This window comes from Dryobates pubescens, chromosome Z (assembly GCF_014839835.1).
Source record: "Dryobates pubescens isolate bDryPub1 chromosome Z, bDryPub1.pri, whole genome shotgun sequence".
In the NCBI taxonomy this organism is placed as follows: Eukaryota; Metazoa; Chordata; class Aves; order Piciformes; family Picidae; genus Dryobates; species Dryobates pubescens.
The window spans coordinates 60,317,019-60,337,608 of NC_071657.1; the positions used below are offsets into that span (position 1 = coordinate 60,317,019).

At 42.7% G+C, this 20,590-nt stretch overlaps 1 protein-coding gene across 1 annotated transcript in view; it reads right to left on the bottom strand.

The window, feature by feature from the left end:
* Positions 1 to 19,714, bottom strand: part of ARSB (arylsulfatase B) — an 89,300-nt gene extending 69,586 nt beyond the window's left edge. Inside the window, exons 1-4 of the mRNA XM_009910796.2 lie at positions 19,454 to 19,714; positions 13,915 to 14,101; positions 10,768 to 10,958; positions 10,020 to 10,227 (exon numbers count right to left, since the gene is read on the bottom strand). Coding sequence (XP_009909098.2) covers positions 10,020 to 10,227; positions 10,768 to 10,958; positions 13,915 to 14,101; positions 19,454 to 19,714 — 847 coding nt within the window. The remainder of the gene's footprint in view (positions 1 to 10,019; positions 10,228 to 10,767; positions 10,959 to 13,914; positions 14,102 to 19,453) is intronic.
* Between the last annotated feature and the right edge of the window lie 876 nt (positions 19,715 to 20,590).

Below are 20,590 nucleotides of genomic sequence, written 5' to 3' on the forward strand. Positions count from 1 at the left end.
AAAACAAGCAGACGCTTAGATGTTGCTTCTTTTTTGGGAAAAGAAAAAAAAAAAAAAGCTTTTTTAATTTTTCTGTGTGAATTTTGTATATATGAAAGAGAGTTAACTAGCACATACTAGTGCCAGACACTGTAAAAGCAAGTACCAGACAGCTTCAATGCTCAGCTTTGTAAATGCATCTCATTTTTGACCTCCAACATTCTTGCTGAAAGTCTCGGTCACAAAATAGGACTTCAGCGCCCTTCCTTTGTGTGATTTAAGATCATGGTTGTGACTCGCAGTTAAACACAAAGCACTGTCAATAAAAGTGGTTATGGATCAAATTCAGGGAAAAAGTCTCCCCTCTGATCTTCACAGCATAAATAATGCTTATTCTGTACTTGTTCCAAATGCAGAACTCCCATCGAGGTTTCATTAAAATAAAAAAAAGGTACAGAATACACAGCAGAGATCTACACTGTGGATAAGAGACTCGCAGCAGGAATTAGAGAATATTTTTGCCCTTAATTTGAACTCACGTTCTTCCCTGCTTACCCATACTGCATCTGAAACACACATTTGCGACTGCCTTTCTCAATCGTGCAGCAACTGTGATAGAAAAGCAGCAAGCATGCTCCATCTGATGACTAACATGAAACATGTACTTCCAATGAAACAAAGCAAAATACTTTAAGATTAGCTGATGAAAAAATATCTGTTGTGTACTTCAGTCTGATGCTGCATGTTCTCAGTGGAAAGAGTAACCCTGAAGGTTTGATATAGACAGCAGAAAAGCCACTCAAAAGCTGTCTCTACAGTGCTGATGCATTACTGTTTTCAGTGCTTAGTACAGACTTTTTCTGTGTATGTTTGAGTATGTTTGTGATGGAAGTATTATCGAAGGCCTTTCCATTAGAGGGCCACAGAAAACAACGCCTTCTACTATAAAATTCTGCTAATGTATTTCTTGTGCTTTAAATACACCCATATGGTTTTTATTTCCCATCGAGGGAACATAATACCTCTCTGCATTAAAGCATCAATTGCTGTGCTCAGGTAAATCAACATCTACACATTTTTATAACTCACCAGAAATGTCTCTTTATTCTCCTGACTTTTCTAAAGTGGAAAAAACTATTACCAAAAAAAATTCATCTCATGGAATAAAACCATATTTGATGTACACAAGGTTCCAACAGTTACAAATTCAGACCCGCAAAAGCTGTGGGAACAATGTCCTCTATTGATTTTTTTTCTCTCCCCCCCCCCCCCCCCCCCCCCCCCCTTTCTTTTTTTGCCCTCTCAGTACAGCGCTCATGATAGGAGCAATCCCAGTGCAGACAATTTTCAGGCAACTGCTTTCACTGTAAGGAGTATTAGTAATTAAACAGGTTTCAGTATTTTCAGACCCTACTTCATCAGATCTGCTCTAGCTTTTACCATCAATAAACAGAAGAGAAACAATAGGAATCATCTGACAAAGTGTTCATGCATCTGCAACAAGCAAGTTAAATGAGACCTAATCAAGAAAACTTTGGACTTCACTCAATGACAAAACACTGAAACTGACCACGGATGCAGGTGTAGAACATTCTGATACAATGAAAAATGTCTTCTTAAACATTGTTACGGAGAACAACGTTCAATTGCAATCATAGTTTAAGACAACTGTTTGAGAGCCATTGGAAATTAACACATGAAATGAATTATTTTCAGTGCTCATCTCAGTCTGAGAAAAAACTTGCTACAACATCTATTGGGATGCTAAAGTTAAAGCCTTACACAAAGGTGGGCAGCTTGTGACTCTGGGCAAAATTCACTTCTGAGCAAAATTTACAAGTCAGCTTTACTTTTGAAACTGGTGTTTGCTTAAAACAGAAAGAAAAATTCAAGATTCCATTTATGCTGAAATTTTTTGACACATATTAAAAAAAAGAAGTGGTGAGTATCTCCAGCACAAGGTCACACTGTTCAAAAACTTGGGTTTGGCATGTTAGATTTTGCATGGAAAAAGCAGGATGGATGGGGAGGAATTAATCACAGAATCACAGAATGTTAGGGGTGTGGCAGGGAAGAGTTAATTGGAGTTTGATTAGAAGTACCCAGCTGCCAAGGGTTGCCTGGGAATAATTAGTATTTGTACCCAGATGCCTGGGAATGCTTGGTGTTTGATCAGAAGCTCCCAGGTACACAATAAGAGTAACAAATAACATGTATCTGTGGCTTTCTCTGTTTCTAAAACTAAATGAGGATGAGAATGTATTGAATGTGTTGACATCCTGAGCTAAACACAAAAGTCTTCAAACCCCTTGCTAGACCTCTAATGGACCTGAGGAAGATGGAAGATGAGGAAGGCTATTGCTGGGCAGGGGGCATACGACCCCCTGAGCGGGCTGCATGCATGAGCAATAGGATGAGGAATTACATAACACGATTGTGAAATATGGGAGGGGCTTTGGCTCCAAGACCCAGCCTCCTGTGATGTCCTGGCCTGGCGTCGTGGGACATGGTAACCTTTAAAAAAATTGAAGATCACTACTGGCGAGGTGCTGCTGTGTCTCTGATCCAACAAAGACAAGATCTGGTCTCGTGGGGATGTCTGCCTGGATGGGAGAGGGTCAGCTCTTCCAGTTCATGATCTTTGGTACTGCCCTGTTTCTTATGGAGTGTTTAGGATAAGTTAGCTGCACTTTGCTTGGGATGGGGCTCTGCTTTTGGATTCTGGGTAACTTGCGGGTTTGTGCTTTGTCTTTGGGTTTGTGCCTTGCAGCACTCTGGTGCAACCGTGTCCACCTTTATAATAAACAAAGATGTACCTATTGGCACCTGTGGTGTGTGTAATTAATTAATTCCTCATCAAAAAGTACTCACTAAAACAAGGGGCTGGAAGGGACATCAAAAGTCATGTAGTACAACCCCCGTGCCAGAGCAGGATCACCTGTAACAGATCACACTAGAACACATCCGGACAGGTCTTGAATATTTCCAAAGAGAGAGACTCCACAACCCCCCTAGGCAGCCTGTTGCAGTGTTCTGTCACCTTTATCGTGAGAAAAAATTTCCTTATGTTCACATGGATCTTCCTATGCCTCAAGTTCCACCCATTGCCCCTAGTCCTGTCACTGGGTATCACCAAGAAGAGCCTGGCTCCACCCTCTTGGCTGTCATCCTTTACATATTTATAAACATTAATGAGGTCATTCCTTAGTCTCCTCCAAGCTAAAGAGACCCACCTCCCTCAGTCTCTCCTTGTAAGGAAGATGTTCCTCTCCCTTAATCATTTTTGTGCCTCTGCACTGGACTTCTTGAATTGTGGGGACCAGAACTGGACACAATATTCCAGATGCGGCCTTCCCCAGGGCAGAGTAGAGGGAGAAGAGAACCTCTTTTGGCTTATTGACCACACCCCTTCTAATACAGCCCAGAATGGCATTGGCCTTCTTGGCCACAAGAGCACATTGCTGGCTCAAGGTCAGCCTTCCATCCACTAGGACTCCCAAGTCCATTTCGCATTCACTGCTCTCTATCAGGTCAGTCCTCAAGCTGTACTGGTACATGGGGTTGTTCTTTCCCAGGTGCAACACTTTACACTTGCCCTTGTTGAATTTCATTAAATTTCTCCCTGCCCAATTCTCCAGCCTGTCCAAGCCTCACTGAATGGCAGTACAACCCTCTGGTGTGTCAGCCACTCCGTCCAGTTTTGCATCCTCAGCAAACTCATTGACAGTGCTCTCTGCTCCCTCATTCAGTTCATTGATGAATATACTGAATAGAACTCGTCCCAGTACTGACCCCTGAGGGACTCCACTAGATACAGGCCTCCAACTAGACTCTGTCCCACTGACCACAACTCTCTGACTACTTCCCTTCAACCAGCTCTCAATCCACCTCACTACCTGATCGTCCAGATCACACTGCCTCATTTAGCTGCAAGGATGTTGTAGGAGACAGTGTCAAATGTTTTACTGAAATCAAGCTAAACCACATCCACTGCTCTACCATCATCTATCCACCTAGTTATGTCCTCACAAAAGGGTATCAAGTTGGTCAAACATGACTTCCTCTTGGTAAAACCATGTTGACTGCTCCTAACGACCCTCTTGTCCTTGATATGCCTAAGGACAGCACCAAGGATAAGTTGCTCCATTATGCTAGAAGGGGGGGAAGATAAACTTTCCTACAAAACTTTTGGGGTTTTCACAGAATTTTAAAATAGGAAACCAAAAAAAAAAAGGGGGGGGTGGGGGGAAATTGCCTACAAACATCATCTCAGTTTTCATTCTGAAATTAGTTTCCATCATAAAATTACATTTCTGCCTTTGCTAATATATTACTTGCAGCATTTTTCAGAGAAGATATTATATTTATAGAAATATATTCTTACCATCTAAAATCTATTCTTATCATCTTACAGCCTTAAAATAGAATACAAGCTTACACTGGAGTATAAAACACCAACTACATACACCTTTCCATATTTATCATTAATATACAACAACTCTGACCAGTGCAAGTACTTTTGCCTGTACAGCAATAAGCTTAAATAATCATGAAATAGAAAAGTAATATTTGGGAATATATGGACTCAATTATTGTGACTGAAGGTGCATGCAGCTAACACACCTGTGCTTACTTCCTCTTAGAATCTTAGGAAGCAGCAAATGCTCAGGCAGTAGATGTCCAGGCATATTCCTCACTGGCAATGCACTGAATCTCTCAGAACCTCCTGACAAGAGCAATTACAGATCTGTAATTGACCAGGTTTACCAAAAAAAGAAATCTGACAACACAAACTTCAAGGTAGCACCTCTGACACCACCACCAGAGAATAACTGTTCTAGCTAATCTGCCTTTCAGCTGGCTTGCACAATCTGCAACTAGAAGTCTCCCTGAAGTCGCTTACTAGCAGAAGCAAAGAAGCAGGAGTTCATTCAGGAGCAAAGGTATCAGGGAGGAGATTAAAAACTGCCCTCAGGGAACCACTGACAGTCAGATCCCTGGTTTCTACCAAAGTAGGATCTGTAAATAAGCAAAAAAACAAGAAAAAAACAAGAAAACCCTGACAATTTATTAGACAAAAACCACAATGTGCTGGCAGGAATGAAAAGCAAGGGAGGTGAAAAAAAAAAAAAGTCTCTATAAGGGCATACATTTGGGAGAAAAAACCTAGGGGTGTGAGAGGCTGCATAAACACCAGTAAGTACGTACAAAACAATTTATGCTCTTACTAATCATAACTGTAAATTGAGAAAAAGAACCTCTTTTGGAGTGAGAACAATTGTCACTGTCACATGTTCCATTATGGGGAAGGCTTTAGTTTCCCCTTAGCAATGTAAACCAAAGCTTGAAATGTTCCACATATTTTGCTGTTCAAAGCCCTCTTACGGCCACTATGAGACACTACATTACTAATCTGAACTGAAGAATTAACAGACATATTGGAAGCAAGAGCAGCAGTGAGCGTAGCTACAGAATTATTTAATATATTAAAAATCTGACAGCTAAATAAAGGACAGTAACTTTAACATAGAGCTGAAATGAGAGGTCAGACTCCTTTACTCTAATGTTGGTAAATTTCCACCAAAACTACTTCTAATAGGTTGCAGAAACTATAAACACGTAGTACTCAAGGCAAATGGTCTATATTTGAAGCAAAATTTGGACTCTAGGCCAGTGTTAATAGTGCTGAGGTAAATTTGTACCAATTGAATGTTTTTTTATGACCTTTATTTATTCTAAATCAAGGCCATATCCAGGGCTATCGGAAGTTATAATCTCTCACATTTCCTAACAAGAAAAGTAAATGCCTGCCTCATTCTTCTTGATTTCAAGTGGATAAAAGGCCATGGGAACCCAAGACATAGCTGCACTCATTTTTATCCGTTCTACTTGAATAGGCAGTGATTTCTTTTTCACCCCTGATCTCACTGTAAACTTAATTGTACCTGCAGTATAGAAGGTGCTCCATAAAAGCAAAGCCTATTTCATATCCCACCAGTCAAGAATTTTCAAGGTACTATTTGACACAGAAATGTAACACCACATACCATTGAAATAGCTCCTCTTTTTCTTCTTTACCTGTAGAAATAGCTTGTGTATCTGTTCAAAGAGATACTAGAGATGCTGATTACACAACATGCTGATGGAGTCAGACTTTGCTAATAACTAGATTAGTTCATTTTTGGCCTGGTGTCCCTATCAGGCCACCTGAAAGAGGAATTGGGAGTTCTTCTACACATTGTACAAGGCTCTTTTAAAAGTATAGTATTTCTACTTCCCAAACAGCATGTTTTCAAGGCAACCTTGGTTAAGCTGTAACATATACAAGTACGAAGAAACAAATAAGAGTTTAATAAAAAGAAATCTACAATGACAGCAAAGATTATACCATGCTTTAGAGTATTTCAGTCAGTACCCACTAATAAGACATGTCTAATTCTGGGGACAACACTTCACAGTGAAGGAATCAACCACATGACTACATTTATTGCTATGCTGCTTGTTATACCACACAATAGCAATGATCACTTATAAATCACTGGGGGGTGGGGGGATGAGTGGGGAGCAGTTCATAGTAGTTAGCAGTGCAAACATTGAAGTGTGAATTTGGGCCAGAACTATACAAGGTCCAGTAATTAATCCAGTAACACCAACTGTAGGACTAAGGTCTTCATTTCTTTTTCCTCTACAGGTTTCCAACACTATAGTTATAGGTTCTTAGCAAAACAGAGTGCCTTTACAATCTTGTGTCTTTAGCTGCCATGCTACTATTTCTTCTAATAACATAGATACTGCTTATTATGGACACACCTTCTCCTTCTCTAGATTCTACCTTGCAGTCATAACCCCACAAAATAGGAAGAACTTTCCTGAAGATAATTCTTGATCATAGAGAAACATCTTTCTCACTTGCCACAGTGAACAAGAGGAGCATCTCCCAGTCTTTGGAAAGCACCCGAGTCAGAGGGGACACAGCTTCCTTGCACGGGCATGTACTCATAAGCTGAAGATAATACTGTAATATCCATGTTACCTACCAGTGCACACTAGGACTCCAAATTACAAAGGACTTGAAAGCTACGCACAGAGATCTCACGTAGCACAACTCTCTGCATGAGCTGCCAACTGCAGGCCTGCTTGTGTTTTATTTCAACCATGTTCTAATGCTCATTTTAAAACGCATCACCTGCAAAAGCCATAAATATAATACAGAAAAACTGAATAGATTTCACACTTTTTTTGGCCTTTCTTTAATGCTTAATGGTCTCAACATTTGGGTTCTTTTTGAAGCTGGGTCTTTAATGTATGCAGTGTTTATGCCTGTAAAGAATAGGTGCTTGAAGTGAAGACAAAACACTGAGAAAAAACTGAATCACTGTCCCTCAGTCTACTTGATCTAGGCCTGATTTCTCTGTACTTCCCTCATACTAACTTCCACTCCCTGCAGTTTTAAATGTCAATTAACTCAAGGTAAGTCCTATAAAATAGGGCAAACAATGAACTATTCTAAATATTTGACTCCTGTTGTAATGTACCACTAATAGATAGCAACATAACTGCTGTTAAAAAGTAGGCATATTGTCACTGTTTGGAGGAAAAAAATGTTTTATAAACAGAAAATAGATGTCTTTTAAATTAAGCCATACCCTGTAATTTCAACTCAGATGTCTTTAGTTTTATTCCACAACATACTGAACAAACATTACTGAAACAACTCCACCAGGACCCCATCAGAAAAGACTAGATTTTTTCCACATGGAATAAATACTGTTATCATTTTCCATATGGCTATGCTTACTTTCAGTTCTAAATATGAAAACATTGCAAACAGAAACAGGCATACAAAAGTTATGGCTTCCTGTTAGAGCCAAAATCTGCACACAAATTTAACACCATAAGGCAAACAGGTTTGTACTCAAAATGAAAGCCCAAGATTCCAAGTACTACAGGAAGCAGCTGCTAAACGCAAAAAGACATCACTGCATTTTCATCAGACCCTGGGTTTTGTTGTTGTTGTGTTTGTGGAGTTTTTCTCCCAAGTGTTCCCACAAAATTAATTTGCCATTTTGACAGCCTTAATATGTAAAGCCTGGTCAAAAGAGCAATTCTAAGCATTGAGAGGCTACTTCCCACTCACAACCAAACTGGAACAACTATGTTCCTGAAATCCAGCCAAGCAGCTGTATTTCAAAAAGATTCTTTTCCATGCCTAATTTGGAAACAAAGGAGGTGACCTGGTAATGTATTATTTGCATTACCCTAATAATTTAGAAATCAGGTTGTGTGCTAGTATATACAAAAACCTAGCCTGTAATTTGACAGCTCAGACTGTATCACCGTATATTACATTTTTTATAAGCAGACCCTTGCTTCATGGGATTAAGGTGCTAGTGCAACATTCCAAAAGAGATAAAAAAGACATACATGGGAAAGAGTTTTAGCTTCAAACTGCATGCCGTATGGCTATTCATGCTTCATGCAACATGTGGTAGTTTATAGACTGATCACACAGCTACCTAGAGCTCAGTACAAATGAACCTAGTGCCTTTCTACAATGGAGTGGCTGCGTCAGTGGACAAAGCAAGGGCATCTACCTGGCCTTGTGCAAGACCTTTGACATGGTTCCCCACAACATCCTTCTCTCTGAGTTGCAGAGATATGGATTAGATGGGCAGACTGTTCAGCAGATGAGGAATAGGTCAGACAGTCATACCCAGAGGGTAGTGGTTGATGGCTTGATGACCAGATGGACATGGGTGACAAGTGGTGTCCCTCAGGAGTCTGTACTGGGACCAGTACAGACTGTATCATAGAATCAGTCACAGTTGGCAGGGACCACAAGGATCATCTAGTTCCAACCCCCCTGCCATGGGCAGGGACACCTCACATCAATCATCTTCATCAATGACACAGACAGTGCGATTGAGTGCACCCTCAGCAAGTCTGCAGATAACGCCAAGCTGAGTAGTTCCAAGCTGACAAGCTTGAGGGACAGGATGTCATCCAGGAAGACCTGGACAAACTGGTTCAACAAGGCCAAGTTAGGGTATCAAGGATAACAAGCTGTGTTACCAATACATTCTGGGAGATGATGTGATAGGGAGCAGCCCTGGGGGTACTGGTGGATAAGAAACTGGACATGAGCCAACAATGTGCACTTGCAGACCAGAAGGGAAATCACATCCTGGGATGTATCAAAAGAAGCATGGCCAGCAGATTGAGAAAGGTGATCTTACCACTCTACACTACTCTGGTGAAACCTCACCTGGAACAGTATGTTCAGCTCTTGGGTCCTCAACACAAGGAGGACATGGACCTGATAGAACGTGTCCAGAGGGGGGACACAAAAATTATCAGAGGGCTAGAATGCAGGCTGACAGAGTTGGGGTTGTTTGGCCTGTAGAAAAGAAAGCTCTGGGTAAACCTTAGAGAAGCCTTCAAGTTCCTGAAGAGGGCCTGCAAGAAAGCTGGGGAAAGACTGTTTAAAAAGGCATGTAGTACTAGGACAAAGAACAAAGGTTTTAAATGGGGAAGGGTAGATTTAGACTGGATGATAGAAATAAGTTCTTTACTATGAGGGTGGTGGAACACTGGGAGGTAGTGGAGGCCCCATCCCTGGAGACATCCAAGGTCAGGCTTGATGGGTCTCTGAGCAACCTGATCTAGTTGGGGATGTCCCTGCTTGCTGCAGGGGAGTTGGACTAGATGACCTCTTCTAACTCAATCATTCTGTAATTTGGTAGATTGCTCTCAGCAGGGATTCAATTCTGACAGACACTCAGTAACTGCAGTGACAAGTAGTGCTGGTTTTATTCGAATAGGAGTAGTCCCCATTTGTGCAGACATGTCTTCAGAATTGTTTTTGTTATGCCTAAGAAAGCCGTAAAAGGGGCAAGAGAAACTGTTCCTGGTTTACTTTCATTGCTCTTCTGTAGTTAGAAACTATGTGGAGGAAGGACAGAGGAGTTATGAGTCACTTCAGTCAGTTTGCTAGACATTGTATCAAAGATGTTACTGAAAGAATATTTAAATTTACGTACCTGTAGAGAAAACAAGAACTGTGTTGTCCCAAAGACCATATCTTTTCAGAGCATCAGTAAGGTTTCCTATGGCTTCATCCATGAGAGTCACCATCCCTGCATAATGGCGCCTCTTTGCATCTTTAATAGAAGAATATGGTTTCATGTACTCTTCAGGGACCTCAAGAGGTTCGTGGACAGACTGAAAAGCAAGGTAGAGAAAGAGGGGCTGGGGTGGAAAGGATAGAAAAGGCATTACTTGAATATACAGTGCTAAATGTAAAAGTCAATGCAGCAAGAGCAGCCATCATACATTAGTAGGTGCAAGCACTGTATGCCGATTTGTTCTGCATTTCTCTCATCTAATCCCTAATCGTAAATAAAACTTTGACAAAGGAGTTTTGTAAAGCTGAGGTGTATCCCCTCTTTGTAGTACAGTTGGTAACAGTTCTGTTCTGTGAAACTTCTCCCTTTACATTTTCCATTCTCTTTTTAGAACAGCAAACTGCAGTCTCAGTATTTCTATGAATTCAACGCTGCTTCTATTATTAGAAGGATCAGAGAAGGGAAGTAGGCCAGGGCTGTGCATCCAAAGTTGATTCTGACAGCAGACGTTTTACTGGGGCTACTTCTCACATTTAACTCTATGCACCTTGCTCAATAGCCCTGAATTACAGCTCAGCCACGGGCCTCTCCAATAATATTTCATTAACATTTTTAAAACATTCTTTAGTGCTGAAGTTGTCAAAGTAAGAGCTGCTGGATATACCTTCTCAGTTTTGTGATTGGCTATAAGATCTATAGCTCGTTCTGTGAATAAATTAGTAGAGTACATGTCTTTAAACCCAGTTGCAACTTCCTCTCCATCTCGAAGGTCCAGAGCACAGCGCGTTACGTTCTTCGCTTTGATGAGGACACAACGGTCATGAGAATAATAATCCTCACTCCCTAGAAGATAGCCTAGAACAGGAGAAGATATCAAGTAAGTGAGCCAATGTCATGTTACATAAACACTTACATCGGGGGGGGGGGGAAAAAGAGGGGTAGAGGGGCAAAAATAAATGTCAAAATGCTACTGGTTTTGAGCTGAAACAACCCAGATTTGACCATTTGTGGTAATATTCCCTGATGCATTTAAGTAGTTAAACATTAAATTATTCATAACATTAAATTATTCCTAACTTGATATCAAAGATCTTAGCATTAAACTAGTGCAGTGATAGCAAAGGCACCAACCTATCCATGTACTACTCTGTTTTCTAGCTGGTATGATCTTGTATATTTGTATTTTCACATAAGATTTCTCTCTTATTATAAATTTTGATTTTTTTAGGGGGATATTTATTTATTCATAACCAATCAAGATGAAGTATTTTCTACACCAGCTGTAATTTCTGCTCTACTGCTGACACCAACTGGTGAAGAAAGGACTTTATTCAAAGACACCCAAAAGAAAAAAATTCTACAGGTGCAGATTTACTCCTACCAAGGTCTATCCTGATATATATGGAGTACCTTTGCTTTTTAATGGTCAGGGAAAAAAAAATCTCAGCAATCAGTAGAATCTTAGTAATTATTTACTTTTGAAAATGGATTTCTGATTTATCATCCAATACCAAGAAAAAAGATGAACCGGCATAAACACATTATTAAATACAGCCACACCGAACTAAAACTGTTGATGAAAATACAAAAAGGAGGAACTTCACTTGAATTTTTATTCATCAGTTACAACTGCAGCTACTTCTGCAAGAAATTGTGTACAGAAATAATGAAGCTCTGGTTTAAATACAATCTTCTAATAAATTTTTAAGAGGGAAAAGTGGCTTTTCTTTCAAAACATAAAGACAGATTTTGTGGTCAAACTGCCTGCATTAATGTACTCAGCCCTGCAAATTGCATTTTGAGTGCCCATGGGGGAAGACACTGTGTCAAGTGTGATAGAGAATCAAATGCCTCTAGTTGCAATAAAGGCCTACTGAACACTAATAGGATATTAAACTGCTACATCCTGTGAAATATAATGTTACATTTGCCACTCGCCTTGGTTTGAGCTAGGACAGAACTACCTCTTCTAGGTAACTGCACTTTCTGAAGTTAATGGCATATTTGTGCAGTGTTTGCTTCTAGAAGTGATAATACTTGATGTGTATAGGTACTACTAGGATTGGTATGCAGAAAGGCTCTTGCTTGTACTTCTTCTATGTTAAGCAAGGTCACTGTTAAATCTTGCATACCTTGTTGGAATGCTGTAAGTGAAAATGTCATATGCAGGGAGGAGTGGACAGAACAGATGACACAAACATGAGGAACAAGTTATTCCATTCCATGTATGTCATATTTAGTGTAATGCTGAGAAATCACAAGGATTAAGCCCTCTTCTTTAATGGCTGCAGTTGAAGGACATTGACATTCTTCTGCCTTTGATATCAATCTGTGTGTTCCTAAAACCAGCTACTGAATCCAGCTCCTGAATACATCCTCATCTGCCACTGAGTCAGTGTGGGACTATAACTATTTTTCCTTTTTTTTTTTTTTTTTTTTTTTTTTTTAATGATTAATTAAAGAAGTTTCTCTCCTTTAATCTCCTTTTCTTCCCCTTTGAGAAGGGGATTAATAGAGAGCTTCTGTCTTTTGACCAGTGGACAGTTCAGCCCTAACCTTTGGCAGCACACAATGACTGTGTCCAGAGCCACTCCTCCACTAAGAGCCTGCACAGGTGAGATTTGACAAAGGAGCAGCAGGCTACCTACATCTGTGAAGTCAAAAAGCTCCCAAGCTCCTGAGGCAGGACCGGAGGAAGCATATAGTTTTAAGCAGCAAGGCATTGTTTTATGATCCATATATGACAGTTTAATTCAGTTGTGAAACCACAGCCACAGGCTCCCTGAAGAGTCAAAAAAGATAAACCAATCCCTTCCCACCTAAAATTTGGATCAACATTGTCCATAAAGGGCACATACCAAAGCCAGTCTCTTAAGTATACCTACAGTTGTACAAGAGCGACACAGGCTTCTACTTAAGTTTCTCTGTAATCTCATTTTCTCATTTCTAGAAGAAAATAAGAAGTGTCTTATTTTCCCAGCTTGCAGATACTTTGAAGACAATGAACTGTTCTGAAATTTTCCATTCAATGAAACTGCCTTATAAACAAGCAGGTAGAGATGGACCACTTTGCATTCAGTACCATGCAGAATGGGATGTAATGCAGACAGCCTGACTCACATAACATCTTTGACACTTGTGCAGAACTAATAGATGTCCAATCAATATGGGGGCAGGACCGTTTGCAAGAGGAGGAATAAACACCACGTACCTGCAAGGTGCTTTGTAGATATTGCACTCACACTTGGACAAGTTAATTCTGGCATTAATTTTTAAGTCTGACTGTTTAACTTCATAGCTTAGAAGTTCCTGCAGACAGACCTGGATACTGTTTTACACAAGTTTTCACACCATCCTCCATAAAAAACCAATGCTAGTCTATTCACAAAGCGTGAGTGCAGCATGGTATGACACCTATTTTCCTCTTAAACATATTGGCTTTCAGAAGTGTAACATTATTTGAAGAGTAAGCCACATCTGCTCTCTGATCTAACACAAAATGCTCAGAACAAAGATGCTTATCAAAACAAACCAATTACTACACTATAAATCTTCTAGTCATTGTGGAGCCAAATTAAGTGCAGATCGTAAGAAATAATTGGAGCCACTCAGTAATTAAGGTATTTTCTTCAATATGTTGTAAGACTAGGGCATGCATTTAAGGCACTTAGTTTAAGTTATACTTCAGAAATATGCATGCCTAGGCATTTACTTATACATCAATAGTAAATCTGCTGTTCTTAGAAGAATGAGGCAGTTTGTCATAATTTTTAACACTGCATTTATTGTCCATATTAAATCTGACCATTACCAAAGTAAGTATCAAATCCTCGGCGGGTTGGAAGGCATTCTTTTCTGTACATCCCTAAGTGCCACTTCCCCACCATGTGAGTAACATATCCTGCCTCTTGAAGTAGCTCTGGTAGGAGTTTCTCATCCAGTGGCAGACAGCTGGGCTGGCATGGCCAAATGATCTGGTGTTGTAAACCTGTATGTATCTAGAAGAGAAAAGGATTACTTAGGGCAGAATAGAACAGAATAGAATTAAGCAAGTTGGAAAAGACCTCTGAGATCAAGTCCAACCTATCATCCAACGCTTTCTAATAAACTAAACCATGGCACCGAATGCCCCATCCAGTCTCTTCCTAAACACTTCTAGTCATAGTGACTCCACCACCTCTGTGGGCAGCCCATTCCAATGGCAAATCACTCTTTCTATGAAAAACTTCTTCCTAACATCCAGCCTAAACCTCCCCTGATGCAGCTTGAGACTGTGTCCTTTTGTTCAGGTGCTGGCCACCCGGGAGAAGAGACCAACCCCTACCTGGCTACAACCTCCCTTCAGGTAGTTGTGGACAGCAATAAGGTCTCCTCGGAGCCTCCCCTTCTCCAGGCTAAGCAACCCCAGCTCCCTCAGCCTCTCCTCACAGGGCTTGTGCTCCAGAACCCTCACCAGCTTTCTTACCCTTCTCTGGACACATTCTAGCAAGTCAACATCCTTCCTAAACTGAGGGGCCCAGAACTGGACACAGGACTCAAGGTGTGGCCTAACCAGTGCTGAGTACAGGGGCACAATGACTTCCCTGCTCACCACACTGTTCCTGATACAGGCCAGGATGACATTGGCCACCTGGGCACACTGCTGGCTCATGTTCAGCCTACTGACAACAAGTATTCCCAGGTTGCTTTCTGCTTGGCTGCTCTCCAGCCTCTCTGACCCCAGCCTGTAGCACTGCATGGGGTTGCTCTGGCCAATGCACAGAACCTGGGACTTGGATGTGTTAAATCTCATGCCGTTGGACTCTGCCCATCTGTCCAGCCTGTCAAGGTCTCTCTGCAGAGCTATCCTACCCTCTAACAGATCAACACCTGCCCCCAGCTTGGTGTCCTCTGCAAACTTATTGATGATGGACTCAATACCATTGTCCAGATCATCAATAAAGATACTGAACAGGATGGGGCCCAGCACTGATCCCTGGGGCACACCACTAGTGACTGGCTGCTGGCTGGATGTGGCACCATTCACCACCACTCTCTGGGCTCGGCCCTCCAGCCAGTTCCTAGCCCAGCACAGAGTGCTGCTGTCCAAGCCACAGGATGACAGCTTGGCCAGGAGTTTGCTGTGGGGGACAGTGTCAAAGGCCTTGCTGAAGTCCAGGCAGACTACATCCACAGCCTGCCCCACATCCACCAGGCGACTCACCTGATCACAGAAGGAGATCAGGTTGGTCAAGAAGGACCTGCCCTTCCTAAATCCATGCTGGCTGGGCCTGATCCCTTGGCCATCCTGTAAGTGCTGTGTGATTGCACTCAAGATGACCTGTTCCATAATCTTGCCTGGCACTGAGGTCAGGCTGACAGGTCTGGAATTCCCTGGCTCATCCAGTCAGCCCTTCTTGTGGATGGGCATCATGTTGGCCAGCTTTCAGTCATCTGAGACCTCTCCAGTGAGCCAGGACTGTTAAAAAATAATGGACAGTGGCTTGGCCAGGTCATCTGCCAGCTCTCTCAGCACCCTAGGATGGATCCCATCCAGTGCAGCAGGGTGCTTCCATGTGGTACTTTACAAACGCATCCAGAAAGAAACAGCTACAGTGGAGGCTCACATTAGTTTTAGGGATTACTTTTTCTTACCAATGTAGCACCAAGGATGACAGGGAAGCTGCAGGTAAGGGTCAGAGGTAGCATGGAGAAAGAAAGAAATAGCACTGCAGGGATCAACAAGATTTTTACAGACCAAGGATGTGCAATAAAACACAAGAAAGTGTTTTGTGCTCTCATCTAAAAATCTAACAGGTAACAATTAAGATTATGTGAAGACTAGGGACAATATCAATGGAAAGAGATTTCAAATGGGATGGAGATGGGCAAAAAGGTGCATGGCAGATGAAGATATCAAGCTTTTGCATGTATCACAGAATAATCACCAGAAGAAAGGATGATGAAAGGTAAGAAAACTAATTTTGCATTACTTATATAAATGGCCATCATATATACACATTTATATATTTATTTACATATTTAGAGTGAGGGCAAGCACTACAGAAAAACAAACAAACAAACATCTGGATACTGGGGATGACACAAGATTTAGACACTATCTAGATCTGACCTTTCGTAGTTCCATGTAAGTTTCTGATCTTAACAAGCAGTGAAATCTGTATCTCCTCCAGAAGCATGACTGACAATGATACTCCAAGTGGTACATTTTGCTTGCTGCAAAGAGTCTCCTCAGTCACTGTGTACTGTAACTGACTTTTGCTATCTCTTTTTAAATTAAAAAAAAAAGGCAGCACTACCCTAAACCTAGACCACCCATCAAGTCCATACATACAAATAGAAATAACTTGGTTGTGTACTAAATATTTCCAGTAATCTGCTTCTGTCAAAGCAGAAAGCCTTCAAGACCCCTAAGATCACAAGACGCCAGATTTTGTAACTCCACTAAGCATTCCAGTGTAGCAAGCTCCACAATCAGTTTTGAAAGTATCCCTTGAGCAACACTTTGAAATTGCTTTTAAACCAAATAAGCCCTGATCTTCGGCAAGTAGGTATGCACAATCTGTAACAAAGAGTCTAGCAGTTACTAACTGTCTTCAAAACAGGGGCTGGAAAAAAACCACCATTTTTTCTCTTTTTTCTATAGGCAGTATTAAAAAAAAATAAAATCAATACAGCAAAAGACACAAGCCAAACAAATCAAAATCCCACATATTTGCTACATAATTATTTCCTGCATTGGAAGACTCCCCAAATGTATTTTTAAAATTAGTTCAATCTTCTACTATTATTTTACTCATATGGAAAAAGGTCTGCACAAAGATGATTAAATTATCAAGTTAGATATTTAAATCTGGGCTGAACTATGAGGATATCCAACTTTGACTTTTAAGATTAGATGCAGCAACACCTAGCTAACCCTAACCCATTTCTTACTTATGTTCCGTGTTTTAGAAAAGGCTCCAGTAAAGAATTCATAGAATCACAGAATTGTTAGGGTTGAAAGGGACCTCAAGGATGATTTAGTTCCAACCCCTCTGTCATGGGCAAGGACCCTTTTCACCAGATCAGGTCACCCAGAGCCACATCCAGTCTGGCCTTAAAAAACCTCCAGGGATGGGGCTTCCACTACCTCCCTGGGCAATCTGTTCCAGTGTCTCACCACCCTCATGGTGAAGAATTTCTTCCTAATGCCTAGTCTAAATCTACCTTCCTCTAGCTTGGATATTGGTGCCATGGTCTAGTCATGAGGTCTGTGGAGACAGGTTGGACTCGATGATCCTCGAGGTCTCTTCCAACCTTAGTTATACTGTGATACTGTGATACTGTGATATTCCCCCTAGTCCTATCATTACCCAACACCCTAAAAAGTCCCTCACCAGGTTTCTTGTAGGCCCCCTTCAGACACTGGAAGGCCACAATAAGGTCTCCTCAGAGCTTTCCCGGCTCCAAACTGAACAACCCCAACTCTCTCAGCCTGTCCTCATAGCAGAGGTGCTCCAGCCCACTGATCATCCTCATGGCCTTTTTCTGGACATGTTTCAGCACATCCATATTTTTCCTGTAATAGGGGCTCCATACTGGACAAGTGGCATCTCACAAGAGTGGTGTAGAGGGGGAGAACCACCTCTGTCAACCTGCTGGCCAAACCTCTCCTGATGTAGCCCAGGATATGGATGGCTTTCTGGGCTGCAAGGGTACACTGGCAGCTCATATTGAGCTTCTAAGTTAATTTAATAAAATAATGCAAAAAGTTGGTCAAGTCAGTAACAGCTTCCTATTCCTGCTTATTGATTAAGTTTCCAGGAACTGAACAAATGTTGCTTGGAAAGAGTTATCACCTTAACAATCTTTCTGCAATAACAGATAATATCCACTAATAGACAATAACATTTGTCTTCATTCTAGACAGTTTCCTTGACAAATCACTATGGTTACCATGGATGTGCAGGACCTTTTCTTTTGTTTCTTTTTTCAGCGAGGGGAAGTTTCTGAAATACTCCTAACTCTCCTTTCTGTCTATGTTGTATCCTTCTCAGACCTCCCCACCTGTTTGGGTGGGGGGTTTTGGTTTAGTTTTGGGTTGGTTTTGGTTGGTTTTGTTGTGGGGTGTGTTTTTTAAATAGCAGTAAGTGGGGGAGGAGAAGTACGGCAAAATGATAATGTCCAATTCTTATATATGTGCAACTGAACAAACCACAAACTAATTACAGCCAGAATAAGCATCAAGGGATGCATATCATTCTGCCCCTGTACACTGCACTGGTTAGGCCATACCTCGAGTCCTGTGTCCAGTTCTGGGCCCCTCAGTTTAGGAAGGATGTTGACTTGCTGGAACGAGTCCAGAGAAGGGCAACGAAGTTGGTGAGGGGTTTGGAACACAAGCCCTATGAGGAGAGGCTGAGGGAGCTGGGGTTGCTTAGCGTGGAGAGAAGGCGACTCAGGGGTGACCTTATCACTCTCTACAACTACCTGAAGGGAGGTTGTAGACAGATGGATGTTGGTCTCTTCTCCCAGGCAGCCAGTACCAGAACAAGAGAACACAGTCTCAGGCTGTGCCAGGGGAGGTTTAGGCTGGATGTGAGGAAGAAGTTCTATACAGAAAGAGTGATTGCCCATTGGAATGGGCTGCCTGGGGAGGTGGTGGAGTCACCATCATTGGTGGTTTTCAGGAGGAGACCTGATGGGGTGCTTGGTGCCATGGGTTAGTTGTTTAGGTGGGTTGGATTGGTTGAGGGGTTGGACGCGATGATCTTGAAGGTCTCTTCCAACCTGGTTTATTCTATTCTATTCTATTCTATATACATCTACACCTATGACATCGTATGGAGGAGAATTTAAACACTGCACACGAAAAGACGTTCCAAGAAGTGAAGACACAGCGCCGATCCACTTGTGGCTTCATCTTGACTGTGTGCCTGTTCAGTTCAGGAGTACGTTAACAGTAAATGTTTAGGTCAGACATATTTTTTACATTCACCCACGCCTGTTAATCCAACTGAAGCACAGAGGACACCTCAGCTTTTCTGTAACAGAGCAACTTGTACTAAACCCACGGTTATTGCCGAGGTAGCAAGCCAGAGTGAAGCAAGCTAGCACATAAAAGCTGGTCTTGATACGGTAACCGTCCTGCAGGTGCATCTTGCAAAAAGGCCTAATTACAAAAGACACAGCGTTGCTAAGAACAAGCAGGAGGGAAGCCCACCAGCAGCTACGCGCTAACACGCCGCGGGGGATGGCAGAAAGGGGTCGTGGACGGCAGAATGGGGTGACAAACAGCGGGGGCTCTCCCGCAGATCTCGCTGCGCTGGGGCCACAAGCCCGAAACTGCGCTTCGACCCGCGCCTTACCTGGTAGCGGCCGCTGAGGAGTTGGCTCCGGGAGGGAGTGCAGAGCGGCTGGGTGTAGTACCGCTCCAGCCGCACGCCGCCTGCCCCCAGCGCGTCCAGCCGCGGCGTGTGGATGGCCGAGCCGTGCCAGCCCACGTCGCCCCAGCCCAGGTCGTCGGCGAGCACCAACACCAGGTGCGGGGCGGGCGGCTGCGGCGCCGCCAGCTGCCAGAGGCAGAGAAGCAGGCAGACGAGCGGCGTAGCACCCTCCCGCCGCGCCATCCCCGCCACCAGGAACTGGGGCGCGCGGACCGCCCCCGGGGCGGCCGGTAGCACCGCCCTGCTCCGCACGCCGGGCGGGCCGGGCTGCGCGGCGGGGCGTTGGCGGCGGGGGGGCGCGTCCGTGCTCGGCACCGCCTTTTGGGGCGGGGAGAGGTCGCCACCTCCGCATCCTGAAGCTGCTGCCCTGTCAGCGTGCGTGTGGCGGCCATGGCGGGGTGAAAGTGGTTCGGTTTTGGGCCGGTGAGTTTCGGAATGAGTTTAGGAAAGAAAATGTAACGTTGTTGCCAGTGTTAGCTGGAGATCCCTTCTACCATTGCCTTTCTTTGATTCCTACACTGAACACCCGTTTTGAACCATGGAGCCTTTCCCAGTGGAACTAGGAAACTTTTGCAAGCTTGTGTTCCAAGTCAACTCTGTTTCCACGGAGGCCAATACAACAGTTTGAGTAGAGGAGACAGTGCATTCTCCTCAAGTAACTGGACTGTTACTTCATACATGAGACCACAGTAGCTCACTGATATCCTTTATTCTGTGCATAAGAAAAATGGGTCAGCTGCTTGCCAACATGTGCTACAGCCTGGGAAAAATGAGTTGCCACAGCTACTGAAAGTGCAGCTGAGTAGTGTGTGGTAGCAGTTATTTCTGCAGGAGAAACTGCATGGCCTCTTTCCTTGTCATCATCGTCCACTGCTCTCACTCCTCCTCCTATCTGCCCCTTCTACAAAATCAGTGTTCTGTTTTGTTTTTTCTGTTTTGTCCATGTGAATGAGAAGCCTTAATCTAGGCTTGGCTGTAAAATGGTATTTGTGACTGTTACTCTGTAGGAAGGAAGTGAAGCAACCCAGAAGCAGAAATAACAGATATGTCAACAGGGCT